This window comes from Phodopus roborovskii, unplaced genomic scaffold, assembly GCF_943737965.1.
Source record: "Phodopus roborovskii unplaced genomic scaffold, PHOROB, whole genome shotgun sequence".
In the NCBI taxonomy this organism is placed as follows: domain Eukaryota; kingdom Metazoa; phylum Chordata; class Mammalia; order Rodentia; family Cricetidae; genus Phodopus; species Phodopus roborovskii.
In genome coordinates, this window is record NW_026126480.1 from 18,798,958 (window position 1) to 18,818,977 (window position 20,020).

Consider the following 20,020-nt stretch of genomic DNA (forward strand, 5'->3'; position numbering starts at 1 on the left):
ACTAGAATCTTGGGCAGGAGAAAAGGCCCAGCACACTGTACTGGCTGTGGGTTATTCTTGCCAGGGAACTCTGTACCTGCAGCAGACACCACCTCACACTTCGCCCAAGTAAAACTCAAGATGCAGATGTCTGAATAGAGATGACCAAGGAAGAGCCACTGACACACATAATAGTCACTTCTGAGAAGGTAGATTCTGAAGTGTTATTAACCCAGAGCTAGGACACAGAGGGACAGACTCTGAAGCTGGCATCTTCTGGATGTAAGTGAAATCTGGTCTTTACACTGCCGCCTAGCTCAGGCAAGAGTTCCAAACCACACATAGCATTTCACAGTGACCACCCAAGTCCTGCTCAGGAAAGGGGGCATGAAAAGCAAATACCCTGAAAACCGTTAGAACCCAAATAGGCACCAATTGAGACCTAGGGCCTCGAGAAACCTCCATTATTCTGCCAGTGGCAGATACCTCTGTCCCAACAGGACAAGCGAAGGCAAACAGTGACAGTCTTTGGCTGTGCTGGGACAGGGATCACAGGCCTGCCATATATCCACATCTCACATCCTTTCTTGTACCCACTTCTAAGCCAGGAGTTCAGACACATAGTGTTACTGAGCCCTGGCTGCTGAGAGGGGAGCGAGCTCATGAGGAAGTCAGATCCTCCAGAGCTTTGAGAGGCATGTATCCTGTATGTCCGATTACTCTGGCAATGAGGAACCTCCCTCTTCCCTGTTTCACTGAAATCTTCTTTATGGTGGATGCACTATGGCTCCCAAATAAATGCTAGAGATGCAAATGATGAAGGGAGTGCTACCCGCTCAACAAGACTCATCTCACAGCCACACTCTGAAGAGAATAAGCTGAAGGATGGGGAGGGATGGTCGAGAGGGTGGGACATCGGCTACCAGAGTGCTCCGACTCCTTCCAGTTCTCACACCTGCGAGATGCTGTTGGCCAGGCGAAATGACATTCTCTTTGTCTTTTCATTCTCCTTGAGATAAAAGAAAATTGGAATATACAAATTTGGATTCATTAAACCGAAGGGGATCAGGGTCAGGATTGGGATTCCCCAGAGCTGATATATTTTACCCTGGAAATGCAATGGCAGAGCTCACCAAAGGCTCTATATACAATGCACCAAGTATTGTAAATACCAGGTGTTTCTGGCCAGACCTTGGCACACAGGAGGCTAGCAGCACATTTTAGTGGGATTTAACAGAATGGCTGCAGGTAGTGGCACATGCCTATAATCCTAACACTTGGGAAGAGGAAGTAGGAGGATTGTCACAAATGTAAGGCCAACCTTGTCTCTATAGTTAGTTCCAATCCAGCCTTGACTATATAGTAATATCCTATTGCAAAAAGGAAACATGGGAAGAGGGTTTGGAGGAAGAAAGGGGAAAGAAAGGAGACAAGGGGAGAGGGAGGGACATAAGAAGGGAGGAAAGGAGGGAAGGAGAGTGATCTTTCAGGTCTACACAGACGAGAGATCCAGAAGGTCCTGGAAGTCTCTCTGTCACAAGCATGCCCTATGCTTCCTTCCTACAGCCAGGAGCTTAAAGGGTCCCTTCTTTTCTCCCTCTGGTCCAGGCAGGAATCAGGCACTGATGTCAGGTAGCTCTCACTCTAAGTGCATCACATAGGGTAGTATAACTAATACTGAGGTGGGAGTCAGAACTCCTTCACCCTAGAGGTTCCTGGGCAGGAACATGGGCCTCTCTAAATTTCAGGCTTCACTGATAACTGGGGTTGGTGATCTCCGTATCACCCTACCTTTCTCATATGCTAATGGGTGGAGAGTGACAGTTCAGCAACACAACTCCATCTTATGCTCTTCTCATGATGCTCAGGTGCCCCCTTGCCAGTGCCACTGCCCATCCACCCTGCCCTCAGGATGGCAGCAGCTCTTTACCATATGTCGCCGCCGCCTCTTGGGTTGGATGCCTTCCTGCATGTAGGGAGGCCACGGGAAGCCCTGAGGGGTGGAACAGCCACTCTCGCCAGACACGTCCTCAGAGTCTGAATCCTCTTGCTGGGGCTGGGCAAAGCTTTTGTCTGGGTAGATCTCCTTTAGCCAGCCCTCAAAGAATACTTCCAGACAGCGACCAGCCTCTGCAACCTCCGAGTCAGGCTGGTGAGGGGAGACAGTAGTGGTCCAGCCTGTTTCTACCAGGCCATCTCCTCTATGCCCCTCCATCAGAAGGGATACAGGAAGCACAAGCCTGACTTGTCCCATCTTGGAATCTCATCCTGAGAGACCTGGATCTTGGCATATTCTCCTAGGACTCAAGATAACCCATTTGGTAGCAGCTCATAAAGCAGAAGTAATCTTGGAAGATATCCATAGTTGGCCAGTTACTAGTACCTCCCCCAATCCTTCTGAATCCATGCTTAGTACCCACATTTGGGAGAGGGCTTTTAAACCATAGCAAACCCCAGGACTCTGCTCCCAGACTCTCTTGCCCACATCTGCCCCCAGCTATGATAGTCTTAGGGTCACTGTGAAATAATGAAAATAAACCCAACATACATAATTGAACTTAGCACAGTTCCAGAACATGAGGCGCACATCTGACACCACTTCCTCTGGAGTGGTATAGTGAGCTGGGTCCTTCTTTTGCAACTTCCTCCTGATAATCGATAGGTCCATGGGCCTCTTAATAATCTGGTAATAATGCCTGGCCTTGGGGAAGGAAATGGAAAGAGAAAATTAGCACAGGGATTAGCTAAGAAACAAGGAAATGCAGCGTGAGTTAGAATGTAAATGAAGGAGGAGAAGAGAGGAGGAATAAAAGTATGGAAAGAGGGAGAAGAGTTGTCACTTGCTAAGTGGGGTCTGATGCAGTAGCAGCTGTGAGGGAGAGGAAGAATCAGGGACGGCAGTGACTCCCAGAGGGTCCCCTGAGCAGAAAGGAAAGCAGCAGGCAGAAGCACAGGACCTCCTTACCAGGGGGCTGACTGGTTCGTGGAAGGGCAGGCTGAGGCTGTTGCAGCACAGGGACAGGACCAGCTTCTCACACTTCTGCAGAAATCACAAGAGGCAAAGGACATACTGCTCTGGCTCTGCCTCAATGATAACTAAAGATGGTAGCCCTGATAAGAGTCTGGCTCTGACTTCAAGGGTGTCAGCCACCCTAAGAAGCCATCTTGGGATTCCAGGCCAGAATAAAACTTCTGGGGAAGGGACAATCACATAAATTCCCACAGGCCAAGTCATCAGGTGTGGCCCATGGCCTTAAATGCACCCCCTATTCTTCCTGCTCCCCGAAGGAAGCTCGTGTATTGAAGGCTTGGTCCCAGGACAACAGTTCAGATGCAGGATCTCTGCAGAGTGACTTAACCATGAAGGCTCCAGCCTAGCACAGGGATCAATCCACACTGGACTGTGGGAGCAGGTGAGACTTTTAAGGGATGGTGGCTAGTGGGAGGAAGTGGGTCATCCACATCCTTGCCGGGTATATTTTGTCCCTGGGGCTCCCTTCTCTCTTTCTGCTTTCTGACCGCCATGAGGCAAGCTCTGCTTTCCCACATGCTCCCCACTGTACTGTTTCTGCCTCACCAGAGACCTAGGGACAAGGAAGCCCAGTGACCACAAACTGAAACCCTGAGTCAAAATAACCTGTTATGCTTTAACTGCATTTTCTCAGGTATTTGTCACAGTAATGTCACAGCTGATTAACAAAGCTCACCCTCCCACAAGGCTTGCATCCCCCTGGCAAAACCTTGGCTTCCACAGGCACAAGGGGCTGCCTCATAGAGAAAACTCTGTTTCCCAAACCCTTCCCTACCTTCTGGTCATACATGTTCAGGCCGGGAGATGCCTGCACTCCGGGCTGACTGTAGCGGGCATTCTCACAGTCGTACTCCATCTCAGGCTGCATCAGGCTGCGGCACAGGGTGCACACCCACTCTCCCCTGTACAGCAGGTGAGACCATATTACACTCAGTAACCTCCCCCAACCCTCTGCACAAGACAGGCATAGAAAAGGGGGTGATAAAGTAAGAAACGGTGTCCCCAGCCCTGTCTCAATGAAGGGAATGGAGGGCTAGCCACAGGCTTGAAAGAAGTAAAATAAAGATGTCATGAATTAAAAAGGGGGGGTTGGGAGGAAATAGGGCTAGGTATGGGATAAATCTGTGTGTAGAAGGCACACCATTGAAGGGCTCACCAACTATCAGAACCAGACTTGGTGCCAGTCCAGATAAGCCCACCCTGGGAGCACTGTGGGCCTGGCCAGAATCATGATCTGGCCCTGAAGAAAGCCCTGCTAGCCAGGTGATGGCGTGACTCACCCTGGGAAGCTGAGCAAGGCTGGCACGTGGCAGGAAAGGTGGTACACTTTGGGGCAGCGGTCACAGCACAGCAGTTCCCCACCATTGAGGCACACAGCACAGAAGTCCTCATTCTCTATGGGGGCTGGGGTGCACTTTTTGGCTCCAATATTTCGGGGAATGAGTCTGTGTTCTTCAGAAGATGCACTGTCCACCTCTAGTGGCCGCTGCCCAGCCAGAGATGTGACAGTGACCTTTCTTCCCCCCAGCCCTGGGCCTTGGGTGGCATCAGGCAGGCTGTTCTGGCTGACCTTGGGGAAGAAGTGAGTCTGAGCACTTGGAGCACAATATTGACAAATGGTTGGCAGGGGTGGGGTGGGGGGAAACTGGCAGAGACTGTGCACTTACTATGAGGACCTCTTACTCCAGGACCACAAGCCAGCCAAGTCCTATCAACCCTGCTCTATCTCGCAGATGCCATGCAGCACAGGACAAGGCTAGCTATAGTCCCACTAAGGTTCACAAAAGGCCCTAAAGGAAGTATTCTAGCAGCAGCAAAGAAAAACAAGAGGCTCCAAGCCTATACCAAGCAGAGCCAAGAGGTACCTTAATAGACATGCTAGAGGACTCAGTGCCACACTCTATCACCAGCAGGAAGCTCCCATCCTGGCTGTTTTTCTGGGGCTTCAGCTTAAACACGGGCATCTCTCCTGATGAGGCAGCACAGATCTTGAGCCGCTCCAGTCGCACGTAGGGAATCTTGGGCTCACTATGGATGGCTCTGTGGTAAGAGAGACACCCTGGGTCTCCTCAGGAGCTCCAATAGGGTAGCCTCCATCTCTAAGTTAGGCTCATTCATGATCCCACAAATGAACAGCCTCCTCAGTTAACCCTTTATAGGTCCATATTCTGCCTCCTGCCAAGCTTAGCCCAGCCAACCCTGTCAAATACTGGAAAGACCTTTGGTACCATGTGTTGTCAAAGGAGGGCTCCCTGAAGAGCAGGACTGTTACACACAGATATATGCCTAACAATGCCTGGGACTCTCCTGTAACTATCACAGGCACTCAACCACATGGATCCCACTTGAGGACCAGCAGGTGGTGATGGCAGATATAGACAAATTTCTGCTTGGAGTTCTTATTCTTCCTGTGCCAACCTCTTAGGAAGGAAGTTGAGGGTAAGAAGGTCAGCCAAGGATCATTACCTGATTCTTGAATTCTCTTTTGTATCCAGTTCCAGGGCCCCTTGTTCAATATTCTCACATTCTAAGACAAAAGACAAATTAAATAGCTATGATATGCATTTGTGGCAACAAACATCATTCAGACTTCCACTTACTTCTGTTATTTGGGCTTTTGGTCATACACTGGCCACACAATTGTTAACCAAGTGTGCTCATTCATGATGGTGACAATCCTACTATGTGTCCCCTTCCTGAGAGAGGCTGAAAGCTGTCATCTTTTTGGCAAAGATTAGCACAGATAATACTCAGAGCCTGCTGAAGGAGAGCTAAGAGCTGGGTGAGGCACTGAGAGCTATCTTCTAAGAGCTCACAAATAACCATTTCCAGTACACTAGTGTCACCTCCTACCATTCTCTTCAGTCTCAGCTAGTGTGGAGATTCCAGCACCACCCGAGAGCGAGCACCTCTGCACAGCACGATCAACACAGATGGGCAGGGAACAGTGCTGAGGTACAAACAGGAACTCCCATATATTAGCACTGTCCTATGTGCTTTCCTTGGGCAAAACTGGCTCTAAAATTTTGATTTAACTGCATAAAATATAAGGTAATATTACCTATGTAATAAGGACCAGTAATTTTTTCAATTGGTCTGTCAATATAAACAGAAAAACATTGGTTGGTATTGTTCTTGTATGTATTAAGTGCCTACAAAATAGACTGATCCATTTCCAAATAAGCAATAATACCACATATGAAAGAATCCTAAGTGGTCAATATTTGACTCTTATTTCTTGATTAGGCCTTCTCAGATGAAACAAACCACTGATCAACACTGAAACAAATCACCTTAAGGGACTGGTGGGCTGTAGAGACAGCTCAGTGGGTGTAGGTGCTTGCTGCCAAGTCTGACATCCTGACTCAATCCACAGGACCCATGTGGTAGAGAGAAAAAGGCAGCTCCCTAAAAAGAAACTCAGAGCCTATCTCCAGTGGTCCAAATTCCCTTCACTATGAAGCACTGCATAAATCCACATGACTGCTGAGTACATGGAAAATTCTTGCTGCTACAGAGAAAAATGGCTAAATGATTTCCCTGTAGTTGTTTGTCCCCTATTCTATGAAGTAGTTTGGTGAGTCCCATTTACTGAGGCAGATGGTAGATATCCATTTCACAAAAGACAAAGTTGATGTCCTAACTAGAACCATCAGACACACCTTTGCACTCATATTTTGCCAAGGCTAGCTCTTTTGGAGTAAATTCTTCAAGTGTGCCTACATACAAAGCCATACTGCCCAGGATGTGTTCTATGGGGAAGATTAGAAGTGGGCCACACCAATAAGGGATGCCATGGTTAGGGAAGCCCCATAAGCAGTATCTCCCAGGCCGAGCCCATCCACCTGCCTCCACCTCACCTGTAAGTGCTGAGAGGCCTGCTCAAGTCTATGGAAAACAAGAAAGGCAGCCACTTACTCAAGTCTTACCTTTAGGGTGCTGGTACTGTTGTAGAGCAGTAGATGTGTTGATCACTGGTGCCAGGGAAGTTTTTTTCACAGAGAGGTTAATCGGCTCCTCCAGTTCTGAGGGAATAACCACATCCTTGGGAGCATCCAGACTGGAAGCTATGGGGCCTTGTCCTATTGAGTCTGTAAAGCGAGTGCAATCCTCACTTTCCATCTGTGAAAGGGGAAAACCCAACAAGAATCAAGTCACACATTCAGGCATCATCAAAACTGCTAAGATAAGGCTTCACAATAAACAAAAGTTGAATGCCACTTTCCCAAGACCTACCTTACATAGGGCATTCCCCAGGGAGGACTCAGCCCCATCCTTAGGGCCCAGGCTCTCTGCAGTTTGGCTAGAGCCAGGACTGGAAGCGGATCTAGTCTCCAAATGTATGTCAGAAACTGGAGGCATGGCCTGCAGAGGACAAGTGGCCAGACTCGGCACAGCCTGAGTGTGCCCAGACATTAGGCTGGGCCCAGCCTGTGAATGGTTGCTTGCCAGGCTTGTAATGGTCTGAGAGCAATCACCCCTCAGGTTGGACATGGACTGGAATGTACCACGTGCAAGGTTTGGCACAGGCTGCAGATGATTGGCTGGGCTGGGCACGGCATGGTTTGAAATACTCATCAGGCTAGACACAGCTTGTGGTGGGCCACTCATCAGGCTCGGAATTGTGTGGGTAGGACCAGCTGTCAGGCTGCTCACCCTGTGGATCTGTGGCTCTATGGTCCTCGCCAGCCTGGTAGATGACAACTCCATCTCCAGAGTGTTGGAAAAGCCCATGATGCTCACTGAAGTGGAGTGCTGCAGAAAAGGGCATGGGTAGAGTTGGGCTGTCAACTGGGAATGTAGGGAGAAAAGACCCATTCCACAAGAACTCTGAGATTCCATTTGCCTGCATTTAGGGGCTGCCACTGGGAGCTAAGGCAGCTCATGAAGTCCTGTCACAATTCCCACCACCAAGGAAGCTACTAGGTTCTGACATAGAGGGAGGTACAAGCTAAGGTGTGAGAGGTATGTGAGAGGTGTGTGTGTGTGTGTGTGTGTGTGTGTGTGTGTGTGTGTGTGCTGCATGCATACGCATGCATGTACCACAGAGAAAATGAGAAAAGGAGAAAATCTACCATCTGACCTGAGGTTCACACCTACCACCTGACCTGAGGTTCACACCTACCACCTGACCTGAGGGTCACACCTACTATCTGACCTAAGGTCCACACATGCCCTATGGGCTGTATTCCCCAACCCTAGTCCTGTACTGAAGCAAAGCATTAGTATGACTTGCTAATTTCACACTTCCAGTCTGGACTAATATTATCTGTGGCTTCCCTTCCTTCACTTTAAGGGACTTTATGGGATACTTTCCTACATAAAACTGGTCAGAAGTTATAAAAAACAAGAACTGTGGTATTCAGAGCTGCTCCCTCATGCCAAGGTTCCAGGGGGTCTCATTCTGTCCAGGGGAGCCCAGTTTAACTCCAGAGTCTGCAGCAAGCTTGCAACTTGTACTAGCATTGAATGATGGATTTCATCAAGGAAGGTCTTTTCTAGCACTGGTATACCTGCCAAAGTCACTCCAGACCACAGGAAGAGAACTTGAGAGCAACTCTTAACATGGTCCTAGCAGCGCAGCCATCAGATGTGGTGAGACTATTTCAAGCAGAAATCTAACTACATGGGGTGCTGAGAAAAGGGGACTTGACATGTTACTAAAAAGGAGTTGAAAACAAGGGTGATTTTGGTCACCGGTTGTATACAGTTTTCAGATTAAAGAAACAGATTTGGTGGGGGTGAGAAGGCAAGAGACCAGTTTTAAATGTAACTTTCATGAATTTAGAACTATGATAAGCCTGTTGTTCTTGAAAAAAAGAAAGATTGAATATATACCAATTTGTCTACTTTTGGAAATTAAAGGGAAAAAAACATTTGAGCATGCAGCTGAAAACTTTCAAGATCAATGTCCCAAATCTGTCATTCTTTCCCCCAAGTGTGAAGTATTCAAATTTCCTGAGGGCAGTAAACACTTCAATACATTCTCAGGTTCCAATATAAAGGTTTAGTAAAGCTATTTCCTAGTATAAAGAAAGATGGCTTTCCTCCCTGTGAATGTTGTTCCTGGTCACTCAGCTTTGTAAGTTAGATGCTAGAGGGAGCAGCATAGGGGCATCCCTCCTTGTTCCCATGCTAACACCAGGTCCTGTAATTCAGATATACCTATTACTTCTTCCCTCTCTACAGACAGAGTCAAAGTGTTAACCCACGTCCCTGTATCCCTAGACAACAGGAGTGGCCTCCTCAGCAGAGACACTTGCAAAACACGCATCAGACCACATGGAGCCTTTCATTAAAGCCTGCAGTGTGTTCCACTATCTTCAGGATGAATACAAAAATCCTGAAAAAACTCCCAAGACCCAGGTGACCCTTCGTAGCCACAAACTAAAGAACAAGCCTCTCCCCATTCTCTGTGATCCAAGCCTTCAGACACTCTCCTTAGCTCCTGAAACATATCAGGTGTCTCTGGCAGCCCTCACCCCCTCCAGAGTCTGTCTTCTCTGCAGACCATTCTCCTTGCTCCAGCCCTGTTCCACTTGCCCTTTAGAGCTCAGCTCCCTACTTCCAGGGTGTGTGTGTGTGTGTGTGTGTGTGTGTGTGTGTGTGTGTGTGTGTGTGTCTGTGTGTACCATATCCCCAACCCAATGATGCTCCCAAAACACCAGTCCTTTCAACCTGTGGCACATCCATGATACAGTGATGGGATGCTGTTCCTTATGAAACTAAAGTCCCTCAAAGCATCGATTTTGGCCTATTTTGTTTACCCACTTTATTCCTAGACCCAAGAGCAGTGTCTGGGTGAATACAGGGCATAATGAGCTAATTGAAATTTCAAAGCAGTGCTATGGGACTGTTGACTCTACAAATGCTGAGATGAGTAATCAGCAGCTTAATTCCACTTAACTGACTGTCTCTGAGTTGTCCCTAAAATTATGACTGGCTTTGGAGGGCTGAAGTTTAGTAAGAAGCAGTTTGCTAGTATTTTACACATACTGCCTCAGTTAACCCTCACAGTAACCATTGAGAAGTTGTTGTGAAGGTTAAAAGACACAATTCATGTCAACACTTAGGATGTCTGGTCTGTAAACCTTAGCTATCCACTGTAGTATTCTGTTGCAAAGCCCTTGTAAATAAATGAGTCTCGGAAAGTCGTCTTCAATGTTTCCATAAAACATGATCTTGAATGTTTTCCATTTCCTTTTTTTAAAATCGTACATAGAAATACAATTGATCATGTTGATCCTGTACCCAGATTCCTTGTTAGACTCACTTTCGATTTTCTGTGCATACATTAGATGGTGTATTAAGTAACATTTCTTTCTCTTGTGTTTTCTAGCTTTTTGCCAATGGCTGGCCCCTTCTGCATTGGTTTACATAGCCATCCTGTTAATATCCTGCTGCCAAGGCATCCTAAGACACCTGAGGGAGCTCTTCCTACATGTGAGTCCAGATCTGACCTTTGGAACCACACTCAGGCAGGGCCTGACTCCATCTGACTCCTCTTCAGTATGTCCCACCCTCCACATCAATTTCTTCACCCTTCTAGTATCTGCTCTCCCTCCCCTTCCATCCCCCTTTATGCCTCTCGTGATTGCCACCTTTTTCTTTTCTTTGTTATCTTTTTTTCTCTTCTCTCCCTATCCTATTCCTTTATGAATTATCAACTTTTAAAGTTTACATTTCCTTAGTCTTCTCAGTTTTAAAATAGATGACTTAAACACTTTTTATTTGTCTTTCCATGGAAAGTTGTGCTTTTTTTTACATGTTGCTTGGTAGTTCAGTCTTCAGTAAAAAATTTCTAATTTGCTAAGTAGTCTACAGAGCAACGATGAACAGATAGATGCTTCAACCAAAAGTGAAGTAGGCATAGAGCTCAGCAAAAGAGATTGAGACCAGAATCTGGTGGCTTTCTGGCTGGAGACTGAGTGTGGCTGAGTCCTCGAGTATGTCCACTTTGCTCTGCCTTGGCCTTCTCTCCTTTTTGCTGCTACTTCCAGAATATTTACTTTAGGGTCTTTTGTGAGCCTCTCAGTGAGATACAGCTAGCCTTGTCTTCTGTTGTGAGGAATCCATGGGATACTGCAGGAATGAGCTGTCCCTGAGTTGTCTTGGTTGTACCCTACCAGAGCTTTCTAAAAATCAATAGTTCTTTATCTATAGACAGAATATCTGGTGATTAATGCATTGCACTTTTAATATAGAACAAACTAATCCTTTCAACTATATCATTCCCCCTTTTCCCCACATGACATATTTAACTTAATTCTAATGTTTGTTTTGTCTACCCATGACAGATACAGGAATTGCATAAATATGTAGTGGAGGGTGACCTTGAACTTCTGATCCTTCTGCCGCTTTCTCTCAAGTATTAGGATTAAAGACATACCATTAGGTCCCACTTTATAAGGTAGTTAAGGATTGAACTCAGGGTTTTGTGCACGCTCCAGCAAGCTCTTAATGAGATTCATGATGCTAATCCAGAATCCATTTAGACCATCCAAATAATCATTTCAGTTGTGCATAAAGCCAAATCAAAGAACATACCTTATCTGAGGACATCAAGTCCCTTCTCCCAATTCTTTTTTTTTTTTTTCCTTCCACCAACTCTTACTTCATGCAATGACACATGAATTTATACAATAACAGAATAAGAAGGGACCAGGAAGACTGAGCTTATTTTGAAGCAAGTCTACTGGTGATCTACTCCTATAACTTGTCTCTTTCTTCTCCATGTCTATACCCAGTCATGAGGAGACCAACACTAACAGGAGTAAAACCTGGGAAACTTCCTTGGGAGAAGAAACTTAAAAGCAGTGTCAAGAGCAATTGAGCCCTGAACCCATTTCTACAGGATGTAAAAGCACAATGACAGAGCTAGTACACCAATGGCTCTGTAGCTAAGAGCTCTAGTGGCTGCTCTTCCAGAGGACCTAGGTTTGAATCCTGGCACCCATATGGCAGCTCACAACTATCTGTAACTCCAGTCCCAGGGGATATGATACCCTGTTCTGACCTCTATGGTTACCAAGCATGTATATGATACACAGGCATACATACAAGTAAAACACCTATACACATAAAATAACTCTTAAAACGTGGGTGAGTGTGCATGTATATACACACACACACACACACACACACACACACGTGTTCACAAACATGGCATTTCTGGAACCTATATATACCATGTCAGTTACTTTTGATACTTTTCTGGCTCTGTGAAATGTAGTGTCACAGACAGGGAGGAGAGAAGGGCTTCTAAAGAACATGCTAGGGTTGTAGAAGGGCTTGGGAATGTGGCCACATTGTCTGGCAGCCAGTACCTCATTCACAGAAGGAGTTTCTCCCAGAGAGAAGAGAGTGCCTGCCCTCTGCAGCACCCAGTGTGATTCAGAGGTCAAACAACAGACAACAAAAGTGCATTTCCTGCCATAAATCCTCACAAAATCATGACTTACTATCTGAACTGTTAACAGGTAACTGACTTCTCAGCTTCATCACCCAAAACCTTCAGATTTCATAAGGCGTCTATTCTGAAGTTTGCAAGTGAACATAAAGTATTTTCTAGTTCAGAAAGAGTCAAAATACCAAAAACAAACAAACACACATTTACTGAATGTTTCTAATTCAGGTCTTTAGAGGATGAGGGGAGACCACCCTGGGCCTAAGAACCCATTCTTAACTCCCTTAATTAGCATCACCTCACTTATTCCCAACTGCCCTCCTCCTCCACATTTGTACATTGCCACCTATTCGGTCCCTTTCTTCCTCTTTGCCTTTCTTCTTACTTCATTCTATTTGTTTGTTGAGACCAGGTGTTGCTATGTAGCTGAGGATGACCTTGAACTTCAGCTCTTCCTGCCTCCACCTCTCAAGTGCTGTACCACTCCACCAGTTCTATGAGGCACTGAGGATAGAACTCAGGGTGTGGGTGCACTAAGCAGGCGACTAAGTCCATCCTGGCTCTCTCTCCTTTTTGTCTGCTGTAACTTGTGCCTCTTCTGTTGGTCACCATGCAGCCCTTTCCCAGCTAGCCTGTCTTCTGTTCTGAATGTAAACTGCTGCCCACCCTCTTCCCCGCTTTACCACTTGCATCTCCTTCTGGAGCTCAATGTATGGTTATTGCTGTTCTAGTGTTTGCCACATGGTATTCTCAAAGTCCAGAGAAAGCATTGTTCTTTCACTTTAACAGGAAGGTAAATTGAGACACAGAGTGATTATGCAGACTTCCTAAGTCCACCTAGACCCAAGACTAGGGATTCTGGTCTGGTAAATATGCGGCTGGTCTTAATTTTGTGCCATTGACTAGAAACCTGATGCCCTAGTAGAAGTAATTGTGAAATAATAAACAGACACATAGTGCACATGTCCTGAGTTTATTATGCCTCTGGCTCTTCCAGCAAGGTAACATTTCTGGGGATAAGGCAGGGAAGATGGTGTGGTGTTCCTCATCAACTCATTCCCAGATATCTGAAACATACTTTTTTTCAACAACAAAGTGAATTGGTTTAAGAACATTATTTTGGAAGGGATGACTTCTAAAATTTTAACTTGCACACAGTCTCATCAAGCAGAACAAATGGAGCCTAACATGTAAATTAGTGGCTGAAACTGCTAGAGTCCAGTGATAGTTTCAGAGGATTTTAAAAATGAAGGGCTTAACTGTCTTTCTAACAATCTCATATGGTGGCTTTTCTCTAGGCAAAGTCACTGTCTTCTTTCTTGGAAAGTCCTCCCTACTTATAATCTGCTTATTGCTTGAATGCTGAAAATGAGCAATTTCTTAAGCTGGGCGTAGTGGCACACACCTTTGATCTCAGCACTCAAGAGACAAAGGCAGAATCCCTGAGCCCTGAATTTGAGGTCGGTCTGATCTACAGAGAAAATTCCAGGGCAGCCAAAGCTATACAGAGAAACCCTGTGTCAAGAAAGAAAGAAAGAAAGAAAGAAAGGAAGGAAGGAAGGAAGGAAGGAAGGAAGGAAGGAAGGAAGAAAAAAACAAAACAAAAAAGTGAGAGAAAGGAGGAAGGAAGGAAAGAAAGAAGAAAGGAAGAAAGGGAGAGAGAATGGAAGAAGGAAGGAAAAACGGGCAACTTCTAAATAAAATCGTGTCTTTAAATTTGCTTGATTAACCACGCTAATTATATCCTGTGTGTGTGTGGGGGGGGGGGGTTATGATCTCACACATGATATAACAGCCTGGGTTTATGACATATGTTTCTGTTGCTACTCCAAAGCTATGCCTACTCACTTCTGATTCCAGGTGGTTTCACCAAATAGCAGGGGGTTGATGTACATTAGGAAAGGGACCAATGATGTGAGATCTATGTCTCAGACAGTCACTGAAAAACTCTCACTGTAGCTAGGACTCAGGTAAGGAGAGGTAATTTACCTTATAGAGGTAAACTGACTTATGAATTAAATGTTCAAAATATCTGAGAGCTTCAATAGTTCCAGATAGGCAGGCTGGTTTAACAGTAGATCACCAATCAGCCAAACAAGACAGGGGAGGAAGCAACCAACTTATCTAGTAACTGGTGTCACATAGTGGGTTGTTTTGTTTGTTTTGGGGTTTTTGATTTGGTTTGGGTTTTTTTTTTTTTTTTTTTTTTTTTTTTTTGGTATTTCTCTGTGTAACATCCCTATCTGTCCAGGAACTTGCTCTGTAGACCAGACTGACCTCGAACTCACAGAAATCTGCCTGTCTCTGCCTCCTGAGTGCTGGGATTAAAGGCATGAGCTACCACTGCCTGGCACATAATGTTTTTTACATGTTGATTTTTAATAGTAGTGCTGTTGCTCTGGTTGTCATTGAGGGCTCCTGTATTAAGGCTACCCTGATGGGTACATAGATATCCCACTGACCAGACTCAAATAGGATCATAGGAGATAAAGAGAAAAGAATTGAAAAGTACCCAGTGCCCTGAAGAGCTGAGAAAAACAAAGAGGCAAAGAGGATCCTAGAGGCTGAGGTGGGAGGATGAGGAAAGGCCTCAGAGGAATTCAGGAAGTCTGAAGTGAAAGCCAGCTAAGTGGAACTTAAAACCTTGGAGGCTTGGGAAAGATGGTCAGAGGTATTTACCCAGGATACTGGAGGAAACCCTCAGTCTATGAGTAAGTGTCTGTTTCCTCATGGACCAGGAGATGTGGGTGAGGGTCTTAGTTTTGGTCTGTAAGGGAAATCATGCGAGAACTAAAGAGAGGGCTTCTTAAAGGGGATAAATTCAGAGGCAACTGAGGAGTATTTGACTTGCTTCCTGAGCAAGACAGCAGATCCTCGAACAGTCCTGCAAATGCTGACTGAGACGTAGGACATGTGCTAAGAAGGCTTCATCACCCTGGGAACATCTTTGCTGCTTTCAGGGCCATATTATGTGACTATAAGATCAGAGCTGAGACTGAGGATACAGGATCTGGTCTGCAACCCTGTATTCAGGTGTTCTTTCTCACATATGCCAGCATTACAGTGAGAATTTAAGTGAGGCATTTCTCATCTCTACACTGGAATTTCCTCCTCTACAGGCTGATAAAAATCTTATGAAGCCATTAAAGAGTTAAATTAAGTGTTCAGGGCTCAAACATGATAGTGGTATAACCTCTTTCCACCTCAGTTATTATCATTTGCTTATTTGCATCTTCCTTAACAATCTGGGTCACCGGGACACCTAATGCTTCTGCATTGTTTGGTGGAAATATATCCCAGGCTCCTCTTAAGGCATGAACAGCACCCCAGTGACCTCAAAGTCCTTTTGGAAGAACCGGGGCTGCACCTTGTACAGCAGAGAACTCTCTTGCAGGTGTTGAGGGCCTCGGCTGGGCTCTCTGTGGTTGGACCTGTGGTCCTGAGAGTGCTCTAAGGATAAAGATCATGGGTGTTCATCAGGTGATTAGTTCAGAAGTATGAACAGAAGCCATTAAACATGTCTTCCAGATTCACCAGGGATGTAAAGAGGTTGTGTTGTGGAGTTGTGTCCATGGTGCTTTCAGAGTAGCTAAACCAAGATTAGGAAGTTTGGTCAACAGCCAGTGCCAGGTGGTTAAAGTCAAGGACATCCTGCTGGCTGCATGGAAGGTGGCAGGACAAGTGAGAGCACAGAGCTTCTCCTTCTAGAAACATCTTATCTTCAGCTGCAATGTCTTCATCATAGGTCATTTAGGAGCAACAGGTGTTCTAATCAAAGTCTTCCTAGTGGCAATAGAGTTGGCATGGAATGCCCACAAGAGCGTGGTGCCATAGGTTCCTCTGGTCTACGACCTTTAGATGGACATTTCACTTCCCTGGCACCCATAGACCAGCACAAGCTGAGGAATGGCTGCAGACCCAAACACTTCTACAGAGAACAAAGGTCAAAGGGAGCTGGGTCCTAAGGACTCTTTCCAGCAAAGTCCGGGCTACTTCAAAGACAAAATCCAGTAGGTAAGAGGCCAAAATGGAGCTCTCTTTCTCCCACTGCAGTACACAGAGGCCACTTAACCCAGTCACTGAGCAAGGCTGAGTCAGGAGCCTGTGTTCTAGTCCTAACATTGCCCATAGGCAGCTGCATAACTCTTAGGTGGGTCAATTAATCTCTCTGTGTCTCAGTTTCCATATCTTTCAAAGGGGAATAAGAAAGTGGCTTCCTCATAGTATTGCTAGGATAAACACAAAGACACAAAGTAGAATGATCATGTAAAAACCTGTGGAAATTTCTTTTTTAACAGTAATGAGGTGTTAAAAATATTTGGTATCCTCAAACTTCATACCTTTTATTCTGCCCAACCCCAGCTTTAACAGAATTAAATTACTTCAAAATTAAAGCATTTCTCCTTATGGCAGTAGCCTCTCTACAACCCAAAGCTCCCTCTTACCCACAGTAGCAGGCTCTTTTCTGGGAGCCTCAGGCATGAAGCCTTATAAACACATCTTTGAAAATGCCAGACCATCATCCTGACCCTTGCCCCATACCTCAATGTGGGCCCCAAGTCATGATGACCAAGAGCAGTTTAGAACAAGAAGTTACAGTTACCAGAGTCTTCACTAACCCTTTGCCAACCTGCAGCCACCCAGAATGGCTCAAGTATCCCCTTATTACTCAAAGAGCCCCAGAGCCACTCACACAGACAATATAGTCACTGTGCTTGAGCACAATTCCCTCCCATCCTCCATACTATATGTAAGAACATGGTTATACCCCCTCCAAATGAGAAACAGTGTTTTCTGCATGGCTTTCCCAACACTTAAGCACTACCAAATCTCAGGCTTCCTGCTGAATTCCGGACACTGAAAATGTCTGTCTTCTAATGTGATGTCCATGGGAGAGCATCAGCAATTCAAAGCATCACCCCTCCCTTCCAGTATGTTCTTTATCCATGCTCCCATTCCCAGGACCAAGACAGACTAGGATTTTGAGGCAAAGGACTTTTTCTGTCTCAGTTCCTGTCATCAATCAGACACTGAATTCAAAGCCCTTGTCATCTGATAGCCCTTGAAATCTTGGCTTCCTCTTCCTTCCATGGCTACTTGTTCCATTCAACTTCTCTCCTCAGTACTAGTCTGGTCTCTCCTACCATTGATCTCTAGTTGAAGTGACCTTTCAAATTTAATTCAAGCCTAGCTGAAAATCCTTCAGTCAACTACCCCAGCCCCAATACTGAATTCCAATTCCAAGCATAACAGGCAAGGCCTTCCAATCACTCCCATTCCCAGGTGCACTCCTGTTCCTGTCAAGCCAATTCATCCAAAACCCCTACAGAAGCCCAGGGCTTTCTCTCAACTTGAACCTTCCAAGATTGCCATTCCTTTCCACTATATCCTTTCTCCAACTTCCTTACATCTTAGTGCAAAGTAAACTTCCTGGAGGTGTCCTGTGAGCAGTCTCCTCTCCCAGAGTCAGTGCTCCAGGAGGGTACACCTCAAGGACAGCTGTAGTGTTCCATCATAACTTACTAAACTTACTATTGGTGGCTGTTTTTCTCCCACCAGACTGCAGCACCACAGTGAGATGGACCACTTTACATACCAGTATGTGTTGAGGACGTACAACATTTGAAATTCTAGGACATATGTGTATATTTGTGTAAATGTGTATAAAATGTGTTAACATCAAATGAACAAATAAATGGATAGATTAGATGGCCATATATAAGTAGTTAAACAACTAAGATCTACAAAGGGCCTATTTATGGCACCCGTAGACCAAACCATTTTCAACAGGGTAGGTAGGACAGAATAGGGCAGGCACGGAGGTCTGGTTCCCAGTCTCTGAGAGTCACAAGAAGCATCCAGCCAACATTCCATTTCTGCCATTGCTTCCTTTTCTAACCTCTTCTCAAGCATAGTGAGACTGCCTGATCTAAGACAGCACTATTAGAGAAAAGAAGAGGGATTGTATGTGGAGCAACTAGCAGAACTAGGCTGCAAGACAGAGGGACACTAAGGGGCTGATGGATGAGCTTGGAATTGTAGATCCCAAAACTTTGGCTTTAGGGCCAGAGCTTGGGATAGAACCAGGAAGACTGGGGCACTGGGCCCAGGCAGACAATAAAAGGAACAGGGCCCTGGGACATAGGCTGGGGTGAAGAACATGGCACAGTGCTGACAGTCCAGCTAGAAGGAAGACAGGGTGGAGAGGAAAAGAACACAGGAGGTAGACAGGTCAGGAGTTTTGTTGGACTATGTTACCACCAAGACCAGTGAATGCTCCTAACAAATGATAAGGTGACCAGACAAGAGGCCTTTGCTATCGCATCTTCAACTGATCTCCGTATCTGTAACTGCCTCTGCAAGGACATTTCTGCAGACCTTGTACCCAGCCAATTCCACTGATCTAATTCTAAAGACAATAACTTTGGGTAGTGGGGGGTCATGTAAAATGTCTCCTCCCATTTATCCTGAGAAAGGATAAAGGTTGTACATTGGGTCTTCAGTAAAGCTAGCTCTTCTGGCAGCCATAGGATCCTGGGCTCCATTTTCCTTGGATACTTGGTAGTGATGTCCAACTCAGACAGCAATTAGGAAGGTAAAGTTAGGTCATGGTTGTGAAGCACCACATACCATTCTGACACAAAATAAACTGACTCTTTCCCCTTCCCTTTTCCTTTCCACTCTAAATAAAGTCCAGCAGGCCCATGTGGGACTGCGAATAGAGATAGGGAAAGACCTACACTGCTGACTCAGTAGGGAATAAGGCACAAGTCAGAGCTGGGTAGCATCCAGGGATGGAACGGGGATATACCTCCCACACCCCATCACCTTCATCCAGGTGCTTGGTGTCTTGGCTGACAGCAAGCCCCATGCTAGGCTGTTAGTACCTTTCTCACCACATTTGGAGAGGAGTGCTGGGAGGTGCTGTCCACTGGGGGGACACTGTGAGGAGTTTCTTCCCCAGATGTTTGGGGCAAGGCAGCAGCAGTATTCTTGTCAAGGGGTAGAACTGGCTTTGGGCCCTCGGATGCTGGTGGCTCCTCTGTAACCTAGAAAGAAATAAATGACCTTGGATGGGTTTCTCCGTAGAGAATAACAACAGCAGCTAAGGCCCACTGACCCCTGCCCATGTTACTGTTTACACACCATGAATGGATTAAATTTTCTCAAAAAGAAAAAAATAGTCTGGGTTGGGGAAATGGCAGTTAGTAAAGTAGCTGGCACACAAGGGGAAGACCTGAGTTCAGAATCCCAGAACCCATGTAGAACTTGGGGATGAACCACTGATCCCAGAGCTGAGGCAGTGGGCAGAAAAAGGTTCATTAGCCAGCCAGTCTAGCTGACCTGTGACTCCTTAGTTTAAAGAGAGATCCTGTCTTGAAAACCAAGGCAAAGATAACTGATGTCAACCTCTGGCCTCTATGTACACATGAATACAAATGCATGTGTACCACCATGTACACACCCCCAGACGTCCATACACCCACATAAACATGTGCATGTAATACACACACACACTAAACTCTTCCTGAAACTGTATCCTAATACTATAGTCCTAGAATAGAACCCAAACCAAGAATTCTGAGCTAACTCTGTGATACTTA

General features: G+C 45.8%; 1 protein-coding gene across 12 annotated transcripts in view; it reads right to left on the reverse strand.

The window, feature by feature from the left end:
* Window positions 1-729: 729 nt before the first annotated feature.
* The window catches only part of Trim66 (tripartite motif containing 66), a 57,342-nt gene continuing 38,051 nt past the window's right edge, over window positions 730-20,020 (reverse strand). For 4 of the 12 annotated variants that reach the window (XM_051192570.1, XM_051192577.1, XM_051192576.1 and 1 more), the window contains 11 exons: window positions 19,304-19,465; window positions 7,247-7,801; window positions 6,940-7,132; window positions 5,477-5,537; window positions 4,876-5,050; window positions 4,291-4,580; window positions 3,786-3,912; window positions 2,945-3,019; window positions 2,528-2,680; window positions 1,910-2,128; window positions 730-988 (listed from right to left, as the gene is read on the reverse strand). In XM_051192570.1, the coding sequence (XP_051048527.1) occupies window positions 929-988; window positions 1,910-2,128; window positions 2,528-2,680; window positions 2,945-3,019; window positions 3,786-3,912; window positions 4,291-4,580; window positions 4,876-5,050; window positions 5,477-5,537; window positions 6,940-7,132; window positions 7,247-7,801; window positions 19,304-19,465 (2,070 nt within the window). In that variant the 3' untranslated portion in view covers window positions 730-928. The remainder of the gene's footprint in view (window positions 989-1,909; window positions 2,129-2,527; window positions 2,681-2,944; window positions 3,020-3,785; window positions 3,913-4,290; window positions 4,581-4,875; window positions 5,051-5,476; window positions 5,538-6,939; window positions 7,133-7,246; window positions 7,802-19,303; window positions 19,466-20,020) is intronic. The other 8 variants (XM_051192574.1, XM_051192573.1, XM_051192581.1 and 5 more) reach the window with 8 other exon arrangements.